This window comes from Plasmopara halstedii (assembly GCF_900000015.1).
Source record: "Plasmopara halstedii genome assembly, contig: Scaffold_110, whole genome shotgun sequence".
Taxonomy (NCBI): Eukaryota; Oomycota; class Peronosporomycetes; order Peronosporales; family Peronosporaceae; genus Plasmopara; species Plasmopara halstedii.
Window position 1 is genome coordinate 1625626 of NW_020187031.1, and position 14329 is coordinate 1639954.

At 46.0% G+C, this 14329-nt stretch overlaps 1 protein-coding gene across 1 annotated transcript; it reads left to right on the forward strand.

Moving 5' to 3' along the window:
- Window positions 1-5427: 5427 nt before the first annotated feature.
- On the forward strand, window positions 5428-6018 carry PHALS_00347 (hsf-type dna-binding; the record flags this gene model as incomplete). Its single annotated transcript, XM_024730703.1, has 1 exon — window positions 5428-6018. The coding sequence occupies one exon, from the start codon at window positions 5428-5430 to the stop codon at window positions 6016-6018; it is 591 nt and encodes a 196-aa protein (XP_024572394.1).
- Between the last annotated feature and the right edge of the window lie 8311 nt (window positions 6019-14329).

The following is a 14329-nucleotide window of genomic DNA, read 5'->3' on the forward strand; positions in this document are numbered from 1 at the left end:
AAGATAGATCATCTTGCGGCGGTGCCGGACTCCATCGGCGTTGTCGGTTCAGCGACGCTGTTTGTGGATCGTGTCTTTTGACAACATGGACTCCTGGGGTCGATTGTCTCTGACAGATACCCAGGGAAGTTTTGGTCTACAATCACCAGGGTGCTGAAAACCAAGTTGACTATGTCAACAGCGGATATTCCGCAGACCAATGATCGAACTGAGCGCGGTAATCGCGTCATTGTTTCGCAGCATCTGTGCTGAAACGCTGAGGCGTTGGTGTGCCATGCTGCCACTTGTAGAGTTTGCTATGAACAATGCAGTGCATTCATCTACCGGCTACACGCCGTTCTGCGTGAACGGGCTTCTAAATCCTCGCGTTCCACTGATACCGTCATCTAATAGCTCGGGGCTTGGTGAAGGAGGAATAGCCGAGCGGCTAGCTGATGTCTGCCCCCTCACTGTCCGTAGGTAGGCTGATGACTCCTTGTCTACCAGACTGAGTGTCCTACGAGGCGTTCGCGATGTGATGGCTGAAAGCTAAGACATGCAGAAAGAATATGCAGGTGGAAGAAGCAGAAGAAATGTTGAAAACTTTAAAGTCGGAGACCTGATATTATCAAATGCAAAAATCACCCTACACATGCCGTTCCGCTGTCTTTAAGACGAAATTTCGTCCACGATTAGCAGTTCGTGGCCAAGCAAGGCCTTGCGTACATGCCAAACCTTCCGGAAAGAATTCGCACCCACCCTGTGTTTTATGTGGTCTTGCTTTAGCCATACCGGAATCCGGTGCAAATGAACGCGTAAGCGTTGGCGCCGGGGCCGGCGCCCAAAGGCGCTCGGACACCCAGAAGGTGAATCGGTAACTGGTTTTGAGCACGGAGTGCAACGACGTCTGTTTCTAACGGCGCCAGGCGCTCCACCGTCGCACGAAATGACACATTCGTCTGCTCGATGGCTATGAGCCGCACTGACAGAGTGCGATAGTCCTCAAAGTGAGGCAATCGGTGCACAAAGTGATCCAAGCTCTTGAGGTCTTCCGCACAAAGGTATACGACCTCGGCAAGATGTTCAGCGGGGTGTCAATGAAGACGGGTTTGTCCTCAAGTTCGAAGAGCATCGGGAGTCACCGGACGGCGACCGTCCAAGTCGTCATCATCCGCCGCCGATTCTTCTCGACAAGACCGGCGGCGTCCACTACCGCGTGGTACGTCTTGTGGGTCGACATCGTCGACAGGGTCAAATTGAAGTGGCGGGGATATCCCGACTTCGAGAGCTGCCCAGACGTCGTAAACGCTTATGATCAGAGGGATGATGACGTTCCGCGTTGTCGTACGCCCCGCACTTCTCGAATATAGCCAGGAAAGCCGAAGGGCCATGAGCTGCGCTCAAGCAAAAGCCCTGAGCCGTTGCAGCAGCAGACTTAATTGTGTGAAAGACCATAAAGCTCACAAGAGCGTGATCAATTTATTTACGCGTCGCAGGGGGACAACCTGAAGGAAGTCGGCGACGCGCCGTGAGTTTGGCAACCTCGAACCGCAGATGGTGTTGTACGCGCTCGTCCACTTCCTTGTGGCTCCGCTGTAAGTTAGACAGCGAGGCAAGTTTTTGGTGCCGCTGAACAAAGAGTGCTTCATCGTCTGCAGCGGTTGCACTAGGGGGCTAGCACCACAGGAATCGCCCGCATTGCGGATTCAGGAGTGCCCCCTCTTTGAGCGCGAAGTCGAGCGCGGTAACTAGCAAATGGGATTTCGTGTGGCAACTAAGTACGAGCTTGGAGTACATTTCGTTGTTCACACTCAGCTTGTGTAGCGGCGGGGGCCGGATCACATAGACGCCCAACGATCGAGTCATCGCACCCTTCGCTTCTGCGCCAGGACCCCCCGAGCGGAAGCCGCATTCTACACGAAGGCCTAGGACCAACTGTAGATGCGAGCGGATGAAGCCGCCCTGCGGGCAGCCTCCAGCAGCTGCTTCTGTGCCTCGTAGAGACGATTGGTAATGTACTACTTCCCCCTGAAATCGAGAAGTCGGGTAACGGACACGTTCGAGCAGGTCTCGCGTCGTGCCGCTAGCGCACCTCGCCTTCCCTTCTTCCCATTCTAGGAAGAAAGTATCCAGCTCGTAGTCGACTTCCTCCGAATCTTAGACGAGGGTATCCGTCGCATATGGCGGGTGCGGTGCTCGGTGCACGGTGCACGGTCGTCAAGAACTTGGGATGCGCTTCTCTTGAAGCTGCAGATATAATGTCAGAAGTTGCACCGCGTGCAGGAGACGAAGAAGGGCTCTGCCCGGGGGCGTTCTCGGAACCAGCGAGGCTGGGTGTCTTTCGAGTTATAAAGACAGTCTCATTGAGCAGAGAATACGTGCAGAATAATTGCAATAAACATAAATAATGAATCTCATAGAGTATATATATAAAAAATGAATAAGCAGCTTTAATTTTACGTTCTCTTGATCCCCAAATACCTATAATGTAGGTGTTGGGGTGGAGAGGTGTCTTAGACATGCAAGCCTCGTACGAGGCAACAGTTAAATGCGTTCACAATTTTGATGAGGGAGAGTGTGACTTTGTTAAACGTACCCAAGTATGAAGGGGTGGGTCACACAAGACGATGTGATCATACAAGGGTGTGAGTTTGTACAAGACGATGTAATAACACAATGGTGTGGCTACACCTTAACAAGAAGTGGCTGGACTGCCAGAAGTAATGCATTTTAACCAGGCTTTACTATTTAATTGGGAAAACGAATAAATTTAGGTATAGGCAGCTTTAATGCAATTTACGTTTTGTACGGTAGAGTTCATTTGCCTTGGGTTAAGGTTGTGGTTACTCTTGGAGCAAGCGGATTGAGATCCGCTATACTCGTACGGGTTCTAAGTATAGAACGAAGGTCACCGACCTTAGCTTAGCTTCCAATAAGCGAAACAGCTACGGCAGCCCGGCTACACACATGGAGTCGTTGAGTCGCTAAAACACTGCTTTATATCGCAATTCTGCTAGTAGAGCTTGGTATGTATAGCAGACCGAATCTTCACCTGGTACCTCAAGCCTAACGCCAACATGTCGTTCAGGCATTCACGTCTCGGCCATCACCAACTCAGTGTAGACCTTCCGCAAGTGCACCGGGAATCCCATCGTCGCCAGTATCATTCGCTTGGCAAACTACTAGTCCAAAACAGTTGCAACCTCCGAGAATAACCTTTTCACGGCAGATAACGCTGTATACCTTTAGGGACAGGTTTGTCGCTGCACGAGAGCGACACTCAATGTCGAAGAGGCCTATTTTTTTGGACAGCAAAAGCCGAAGTAAGCTTTATGAAAGCCAATGTACATCCTCGTCTGTACGTTTTGGTGTCGCGAATGCTCGCTGTGACTCATACGGCGACAATGCGGAGAAAGAAATCTTGATGTTTAACTGTTTGGGCTGGATAGCTAACATTTTACTGTTCGACGGTTACATATAATATTGAAATGTAGGAGACGGAGACTGTAGATAGAGCGAATGGGTTGGCTCACACGGACGTATGCAACCAGATGACAGCGATCCGGAATGAATGACGTACAATAATACTCGATACTTAATCCCCCCTGCAGCGATGACTCTAAAGACGAGAAACTCGTCAAATTTCGTGTGCAGGTAGCTTTCCCCTCTCCTTCATTACACAAACAATACTACCAGATTTTTTTCTATGTAACCAAATCAGCGGGGGCATGATAGGCACGGACAAATAAACCTAATAAACTGCGATAGCATACCATCCAGCAATCCTTTTTCGTTCAGTGGTATCATAAAACGTATACGGCAAAAAAGACGATGTTTGTAAGACGAACTGATTCGAGGTATCCGTTACATCTGACTGATAATTTGTACACCGCCAACCGAACTTCACTCTGGGAAGATGAGCTTTCTGCTTATTGTTCGAAATTGCTTATGAGCACTAATTATCGATGGCACAGGTCAACGCACAAACCACTTAGTCTACTTATCAAAACGAAATGTTTGATGAAGCAGAATATCGCAAAAATAAAAAAAATTACGCTGGTCGTTACGCGTCCAGCCAAAAGATTCGACTGTCATACAATGTGCTCCAAACCACAGTCTCCCCCTATTGACGACGCAGCCCCAATTGGATTCGACCTTTTTGCTAGGCTTTGGGTTATCCCAGAGGGTACCTGTCATTTTATATTTGCAATTGTACCGAAAGTTTTTAAGGCCTTGGAGAACCAAATTATTTAGAAGTATAACATTAATGTCTTTGCAAACTTGCAGTACGCCTATTTTACATGAATAAAGTACATGCATCATATGGCCCGCTTACGTGCGTGCCGCACATTCCTTCCGAATCTAGGCTGTTCCAACGGGCACGCTACGCCGGATTACAAGACAATGAATACGTCTACGAGGGTAATCACAGTAACTTTTTATCTTTATAAATTAGCATATATTAGCTTGAGTTAACTGCCACTTTTAGCCATGTACAACGCAATACATCATCACACACACGAGATGGTTCAAGGTCTCTTTAGTGCATAAACTGATTGTGATTGAAGCCCATTCAGTACTGCCGGTGCCTCACCGAAAATTCTCATAAGCAATGTTAACAGAACGTTTCCATGTGCTGTGATCCGTATAGATTTCGTGTCCACACGCAAAATCGAAAAGCATCTGGAGACCCTCTCGTCTCTCGTTCAGAGTGAGTGGTTCGAATTCTGGGATGCAGGACGAGGCCTCGAGAACCTTGCCAAGAAGTAAAAGAAACATTCGGAATGACGAACTGCGTTCTGTGGTCCCATCAACGGTAACGTCCCAACACGAATAAGCATTTATGGTTGAGGCGGCATGTGACGTCACGATGAGCCTAAGTAGTACAAGCACACGTATGGTATGCTAAATATTCTGACGGCAAGCATTAGTCATGTGTGGACGAGCATCTACCTATCTCTTGTGAGAGATCTTAAAAATACCGCCTCTTTCAATTTTTAAGATGATCGAGTGGTTGTTTGTCGCGACGTTCTTGTCGATTTTAATGCAATCAGAAGTGTGTGTATGTATTGACCTCGTTCTTAAATCGTGAAGGTCGCGGATAGAGTAAGAACTGTCAAAGGCCAGCCACTACCACAATTGACTGTTGAGCGATGGCGTGCATTAAACACTGTGTGGTTAAAACCCTTCAACTTGCAAATGTTGCATTTACAGTATAATGTTGTCAATTCGCTGCCCAGCACAGCGGGATACCCTGCAACTGCACTGCCATCATCACATCAGTCGCTCTCGTCTCTCAACCATCATTCAAGAGACAGGACCTTTCGGAAGCTGAAATCTCGGCACCCGGGACTCGCTTCACTTTCAATTCTGCTACACAAAGCGCACAGATTCATTTAAGTCGGCTGTCCTGTTGACTAGTTGACAACGCTACAGTCGCGCCAGATCATGTCGCGAGCACAGCATCTATCACCGAATTCTTCTGATGGCATGAACGCTAAGGAAGTGGCACCATTTCTCAAGAGTCTCCGTCGCATGCTAGACATAGAGAGCCCACGCATTTTGCGTTGGACGCCCGACGGCAATGCCTTTGAAATCCATGACATGGCTGCCATGACCAGTGACATCTTACCCAAATATTTCAAACACTGCAAGTATGCCAGCTTCCAACGTCAACTCAACTATTTTCACTTTCGCAAGTGGACCAAGTCCCGTGCTGTCGTGTGCACGTTCTCGAATAAGTTTTTTCAGCGCGATCAACCAGCTTTGACGTGGCGTATCACTCGAAAGCGTGCGCTGTTGTCTGCAAATGATAAGCTACCGGAGGAAAGGCTCTCCTTATCTGCTCCTGACGTCCAGCTTTCGAGGCATGTCGAACCCTTGATGGCTGTGGAGGTCGCAACGCCCGTAAAGAGCCACCCCTCGGACGACGAAGCACCTCTTGCCTGGATCGACAAGCTGTATCCAGAACTAGACTTTGACCTGCTCGCTGTGGGGGCGAGCTGTTGCTTCTCCGCGTCGACATTGCTCTCGCTCTGACTTCATCAACTATTTAACGGCCGCGAAAGCTCAAAACTGCTTTCACTTCCTTACACAATTTAGACCACCGCGAGACGGCCATTGTCCGACATAATATCTTGTACCCAATATCCCTTTTAACGATGTGGCAACGCATTGTAAAGCGTTTTCTTCGTGAAATATGAAGTACATGTATTTTAAACAAATTTGCATATCTTCGTCCACTTATCGTGATTTTGGTGTCGCCGATCGCACGCAATGCAAAAACGTTCATCATCTAACTCATGTTAAAAAGGTGATTGGCAAATGATTACTCGCCATAATAAAATAGAACTCATCTGCGCAAAGGAAGCGCAGATGAAGTGAGATATTTCACCATTACTTAATTGCAAAGCTTCTTGATTTTGATTATTTGGTCTGTCCGTATATGATAGGACCGTCGTCACGAAATGTTATTTTCAAACGTTGCTTAACGATTGCACATGCAAGTTATGCGGCAGGTAGTTAGTTATCAGCTAAAGATGAAGAAGCACTTTGCTCGCAGTCTAAAAAATTGAGTTCTTGGCTTTACTTTAGAGAACTGTTGGTACTTAGCTGACTTGACCACTTTATTAATGTTGTCCTAAGCATGCCAGAATAACATTATAAGATCGATTTCAAAAGGCCTCAAACTTCAGCTTATCGTAGTGTATTTTGACCACGGATTCACCCAGCTAGAATATTAATTTAGCAGTATTAAGGATGTTTAGTTCTTTATACAGCCTCAAACTCACACTATTCTTAATATTATGGTATGAAATAGGACTATTTGGCGTTGGATACTCATCAACGTCAAGGGAAGAGAGTAGCAAGTCCAGTCACTTCCTCGGTTTCATCTTGACGTGCAAATATGTCGATGTTGTTGTAGGCTATTGGAAGACTTTTCTTGCAGTACTCATCGCATCAGCAGAACCAATAAACACGCACTTCGTCAGTTGGACTACTTCATTTGCTTAAATCAGCACCTGCGATCCCTGCACTTCCTTCTCAATCGCAAACTAAGTGTACTAACCGCATGTTGTGGCTCAAATTTACACGCACTCACATCTCAATTTGGTTGTACTTTACTATGTCATTGAGCTATGTCAAATCAATGCTCGCAAAACGTGTGAGTTAAACAAAAAACGATAGTGTTTTCCAATCCCTTTCGTTGAAACTGCCTATCAAAGCTTCGATCGTAAACACAATTATATCATATAATTTGTTTCTAGCAAAGTTAACTCAATGTATGTATACCTTATATGTATTTACAACGACATTGCTTGCTAAGTCTTATATAAGGAAATGAGACACTTGTCAGCGCCATTCATCTTCCTACCTTGGACAAATACGTATTCATTTTTGTAAGAAAAGCGTTTTTTATACACCGGCACTATCAAACTCAGTGCGGGTTCAAATATTAGGTTTTCTGCATGGCCTGTATGTGCGCAAGAATATCTGATGAAAGCATCTCATAATTCAACTTCGCAAACACCCGGATTGTGCAATTGTACGCACCATAAACTGGATAGATTAGGTCAAAAATGACTAGTTTTGCCACTATGCGGTTCTTTTGACCTGATTTACCATAAATTTTGAAGTAAGAAATGGGATCCTACAATCTCTGACCTGAGACGAGACGTACACAGTATTATTTTTATGGTTGACAGCATTTGATACACGAAAACGAAGCCCAAGTTCGCCATAATTTAAGTTGTTGATCACACTGATTCTAGGAAATTTATTTACTCGATTACGAGCGCATCTGATGGGGCCGCATTTATGTCGTATCTGTGGATAAGAGAACAGCCACATTACAAATATAGCTGTATTTTGATGAGTCAGGGACCAATGCGTATGTGACGTTTAGCGATAATTGGATCCACTACCACATTGGTGTAGTTCTTGTGGAGCAGTAATCAGCATCACGTATACATTTCCAACTTTTATGTCTTAATAATCTCGATCAGGCGAGTCGGCAACGAAAATTAGTCTCGAATCTAGAAAAATGCTCTTTCACCCAGCCTTTCTGTAGAATCATCCTTCAAACGGAACCGGCATGTAGGGATTTTACTCAGGACCTCACGAGGGACAACGTGTGACGCAAAATTGCAAGTCCATTGGGTAAAATCCTATGAGTTTTTCTTAAACCTACAAAAGAATTTACTGTAGTGGTTTCGAATATGCGCAATCCAATGGCGTGACCTCACCAGCCCGGCAACATGGATGAGAAGCTGCGGCGCCAAGAGCTAGCGTGTTACCCTTTAATGAGTCAAGATATCACACTTTTACTTAGGAGCTGTTGTGGAACGATTTTCGAGTCAATTTAGTTTGATATTTCCTAATTGAATCGAAAGCACTGTACCTTAGTTGCAACTGCCTTGTCTATTACTCATCGAACCCTCAGGACGATCCAGACTTATTTCCTGAATCTACTCAAAAAGAGTCCCGTAGTATCGTAAGGAGTCCGTCCCATTGTAGTTGCCAGAGGCAACTAGTACCACCGTTGCTTCTTTTGCCACAATGAACGCATGTCCAGTGACATGAATCTGATATCGGCGTCCACTCTATATATTTTCTGCTAGACGGAGCATATTCTTTGCACCAGTGCAGAAACATTTTTTTTTAATGTTGACTGGGGTCTAATCATTCTCGGAGCCCCCTATTATTTATTATACTTGCACATGCTCAACAGCCCATGGTGGTAAACTCTATTTTGTCCTTATCGAGCTTCTACAGAAGTCGCATTAGACTGTTTGATCACCACGCAAAAGCCTTGTAACAAATTTAGGCCTACGCTTTCGTCTTTATCCCAAAATTTAAACAGCGTAGGCAAAAGAATATTCAGTTGACACGTAAACAAGATATTTGCTCGCGCTGTCGAACCATGATGGTTCAGAACGATACCTACACCAATGTTCATCAAAGTTTGCATCAGGAGCCGAGATATGCAATATAAAAAATTGACCGCGCAGCATGCAGTTCAAATTAACGTCGATTCCTTTTCCTCTACGTTCACAACTTTAAGCTTGAAAGTGCTCTCTTTGTATCCAGCGTAAGTGATAAGACATGCATAGCACAACGCACTCTCCCACATAGAAGACTTGCCGCCCTTCAGCCTTATAATCGGATCCTCGAAGGCATCTGACAGTTTCTCACTAAATATACACAAGCAATGTGTCAGTTTGCGACGATGGTGCGATCCATAGAGTGGGTTGATATGTGGGTGGGTAAACATGAAGTAAACAAGTTTATCATGTTCCTGTTTTCGCCCTAACTTTGCTGCATTTTTGCCAAATTAATGATGTACTATCTGGTCTGTAAACGATAAAAAAAAATACGAGGGGTCCCACAGTGAACCCTTAACACTGAGTAATTATTCTACTGTAATGCTGTACTCTTAACACTGTGTAAACAGGTCGCGTAATTAAACTTTGTAATTCAAGGAATACTCAATCGAGAAAGCAGAGACACTACAACTTTATCGCTAGGCTAATCCGGGCTTGTTTCTGTAAAATGTAGCGCTTATGTATTAAAAAAAAGAATTAGCTGCACATCGGTCAAAACAGTATCAAGCGGTGCATCTCAACACTCTCACTCGCCGTACATGTTTGATGCTCTCTGGCACTAGATTGGTCTTTTTACCTGCCTCGCGTAATAAAGTAAGCGTCTTAGTGCCGAGTGCCTTCGTCAGCATATCCAAAACCTGACGCATCGAGTTTATGTAGACGATCTCCAAGATTCCTTCATGCACGCTCTCGCAGATGAAGCCGTGCTTAATGCTGCGTGCTTCGTCCGAGTGTGGAATCCGGTGTGGTTGGCCAAGGCAACTGCTCCTTGGCTGTCTTTCCAAACCTGTGAGCCTACAACTTGCTCGTGGTCCATCTCCTGAACCATCGCACACGTACAACGAACTTCTTGAGTTCAAAGGCTGAAGCCGCAAGCTTAGCCTCCGGCGAGCTGAGTGCAACCATCCGCTATACTTTGACTTTGAAATTGGCGGCTGCAATCATGACCGTAAGTACTAGCATCAACATATGTCATCAGCATCAAATTATGTCATACTACTACCTTGGTAGACGATACTGGTTCGGCATATAGTCTTTAGGCTGCGTTGCAAGCGGTTGCTTGACAGTTGGTATCTTCCATATGCGACATCCAGTCAATCACATATCGTGATGTAAAGCGAAAACCATCAAGGTTCACTACGGCTTTACTCACCGCCAAATTACCCTTACGTTGTTGGCGACTGCGTTGACGACAGCTTCGATCCTGATCGCACGAATTGTTCACACACCTGGCATCTTATTGACTAAAACGCTTGACCACGTCGTTGAGATAGCGATTTCGGTTGATTTTAAGTGCTTTAGTCGATTTATCGAGGTCAAAACTCATGAGCAAAAAAAATTTACCTTGCCCAGAGCCTTCATTGTAAAATGATTTTTAGGCACATTTTGGCCTGATGACCCCCTTGCTTGTTATTGTTGCGATAATCTCCATGCATTACTTGACATAAACAAACTGGACCCCTCCTCGCAGCAATCAAAGTCATTTTTCGCAAAAGTGTTCAAATCTTAGGTTAGGACAATGGTGCTTGCTTCAATCCGTTGATATTCTTGTTGGTTGTCACACCTCTCGGTGAGCACTCTCAACACCGTTGTCTTCAGCACACTGGCGAGACAAGCAGTATCGACTTCCAGCTGTTCCATTTGATGGTCGCATTCAGCATACACCGCAAGTAAATTCCGGATTGAATTCAAGTTGGCAACCGAGGTAGAAGTCTCAAAGAATTTGATTATGAAGTTTTGATAATAAGCACTGTGCGACAAGTCGTGCCTTGTACCACACGATAGTGTTGTTTTGATCACACTCCTCGGTAAAGATTTGATGTTCGACTGATATTCCATCTTGGCTAGTATGACCAAGCTTGATCTGCTCATGGAGTGATGCTCAGCTGTCAAATATATCGTATCTTGCCATTGCTCGATCTATGTAGTCGGCAACTCCGTATTATCCTCATTTCTCGTCGCATTTGCAATAACAAGACCGGCAATAAGTCCGACATCGTCAGTCTTAGCACGCTCTGTTGTCAGTAGGCCTCCACTTTCTGTACTTGACTCATCATCCATCCGAACGTTATCAAAGGTCAGCATCGGCTCACGTCTGATCAATTTCGCTACATTTAGTCCAAAACTCCAGACGAATTTGTTGCGTATGAAGAGATGGAGTAAACTCTGCTAGCTCCCTACTGCTTCCGCCAAAGTGCTCAGAAGGCATCATCAGCTGTAAACCAATACTTGGTGTGCTCTTATCATCGAGCATTTCGACGTCGCGACTGGTTCTTCGACAACTCGCGCAGGTTCGTTCACAACTGGTTGTTGATACGCTTGGTTCTTAAATAGCCTTTATTATACTTAAATCGTCACTTCTAGATGAAGCGCATGCATTATATATATGCCGACACTTCACAATAATCTGACCGCAAGGAGCGAGTCACTCTGTCCTTAATATTCTCCAAGTCAATCACACGAGAGCTGACACTGTCCGTTAACTAAAAGAACCACATCTAAACTGTTTACTCCTGCTATATATGGTCAACATGAGCGTAAGCCTGCGATTTAAACACGTGTCATTGAAATCATTATAGCTTTTATATTGACAGCTAACTTATATGGCGTGATGTCGGCATGAATTATATATGTTGAGTAACTGGTCAAACAAACAGCTGTTTCCCCCTCCATTCATTCGGAGCGTGTCTGTCGAACGATGTACTGTATGCTTTTCCGTGATATTCCTGCTCCTGCACATTCTTCTGAGGGCTATGTCAATGGAGCGCTATTGGATCATGCCGCCCCAACAACTCATGTCGACCATCGACTTGCTAACGAATCATGTCTGTATGCTGGATCTCAAGCATTTCAAGTGAACACCCCTCAATTCCATTGATCTTGCAAGCTACTTCACTAATTCTCTTGATAAGAGAAATTGCAAATTGTCTTATAAAACATTTGCAATAACTGAGAACTCACTACGCACCTCCCTGTATTACCGTGACTGTCTGCTTGCCTTTCAGACACCCGACACGCAATGTTAGGTTTGCATCTTGAGTAAAGCTGCCTCGTTTGAGAGGTCAATGTGGGCATACCAAATCCCTCATTTAGTGTAAGTCCTGAAGTTTTGCGCGTAACATGTTTCTTCCTGGTCACATACGATTATGCAAGCCTTTTCATTCGTGACTTGATAAAATTACTTGCTTGTTGCTCTAGATAACACACGACGGACACAAGACACTTGTGCCGCGTCCCGTAAGCTTGCCAACAGATAACAAATTCTTGCCAAGTCCTGAGGTATATAAACTTTAACTACGCAGATCCTGTAACGGGGTTACACGTAATCTTGTATGAAAGGGTGAGTCAAACAAGAAGTGTGATCGAACTACGGTGTGAATCACACAATGGTGTGGCTACACCGTAACGAGAAGCCACTACGTAGCAGGACTGCCAGTAGTTATGCATATTATTCAGGGCTACTATTGAGAAAAACCTAGGATTTTATACATAGGTGGCTCTGCCGCATTAAAACAATTAAATACAGTCATAACTCTAAACTGGAGAGTTTATGTGCCTTGGTAAATGTTTAAAGTACTCCTTGGGGTAGTGGATTGCGATCCGCTACACTCGTACTGGTTATGGTATAGAACGTAAGATCGGTGACCTAAGTAAGCTTCCTCTATGCACGGAGCTACGGCTGCCCCGCCGCAATCGGTTGCACTCGTAGTCAATCTACGCCTGAGTCGTTACGACTGCTCCCCTATGACGATGGAGAAGTTCTTCTATTTGCCCCAGTGCATGCAGGACGGGCTTAATAAGCTGATTTCCCTGCTTGGCCTTAAGGGCGTGCAATACCGTGCTTCACAAGGACCTGGAGCGATAAACGCGCGCCTAGAGGCGTTTCCAAACTATGGAAGTTCTCTGCTAGGGCACTAGAGAAGAAGACATCGACTGAGTCCATGACGCCACCGTCGAGAACGGATGACTACTCCCGACCCAGGCCACTTTTGGTGAACGTTAAGACCTTCAAGGTTAAGGGTGAAAAGAAATTTCTGCTCTGGGTGAGAGAAGCCGAGATGGCCGTGGAATCCGCCATTTTCCACAACGACCAACAGCGCGTTGCACTAGCTATCTTCAAGCTCGGACGCTGAGCGCAATAATAGGCATTATCATGCAACACTTTGGTTAATGCGGCATTCCCCTCCTCGAAAAACTGCTTTTGCGAGTGTTCTCGCCGCCTATCCAGGCAAATCGCGTACAATCGCATTTCCTTACCGCTCAACAGGGCAAGAAGGAGTTGATAGACTCTGTACACGAGTTTCAAACTCTCGTTGCTGGAATATCAGCCGATCCTCTCCCCAAGGCGGTCGCAGTGACCATTTTTATGCTGCACTGGCGTGGCCAGAATGGAAGTCTTTCGTGTGCATCCGTCTTCGTTTTAGGGGCGGTGAATGTGGCATTGAATGCCAAATTTAATTTTAGGCCGGCACGACTTGGTTGGATTGCACACTCCAACAGCTCGTCGATCGGACCTTTGCCCATGGATCTCAGCTATGCTGAGGACGAGGGAGCAGAGCTACGAGCTGCCGAGCAGCACACAAATATACGACGGTGCTTTGTCTGTGGGGACACCCGTCAACTGCGGAACTATTGCCCCCTGCGCAAGGCGCATCAAGGTTCTTCGAACCATCGCCCCAACGCCTACTAGTTTGGTCTGTGGGGAAACAGCACCACTCAGTAGACGCGGGGTGAACTACTGGGGAAGAACTGAGTTCTGTTGAGCCTCAGAGAGGCATAGGTCAACAGGGCCCAGTCCCGGAGAGCTCCGTGCTCTTGAACACGGATCGTGCATGCAAGCCGGGCTTGCTGGTCGTGGAGACGACCGTAAAGGGCTTCGAGAAGCCATGGAAGATCCATATCGATTCGGGGACGTCGGGCAATTATGCTCGACGCTCAACGATGGAAGGAATTCAGCTGTATGCTGAGGCTCTGAAAGCACGGTTGGGTGACATCGTCACTGTTTGCCTAGCGACGGGGACACGTGCCACGGTCCCGAAGGTCCCTGTGGACCTCGGATTCAAGTTTCTTGACTTTGATAGCGTGGAACGCTGTCTAGTCTTAGACTTGGATGCAAGATATGACCTCAATATAGGAACGGCATGATTGAAACACCATGAGCCATGATTGGAGGTCAAAGACCTTGGGCCGCTACGCGCACGTCTCCTGGTGGAGCTTTGGCAAGTCATGAACCCATCTCTGCTAGG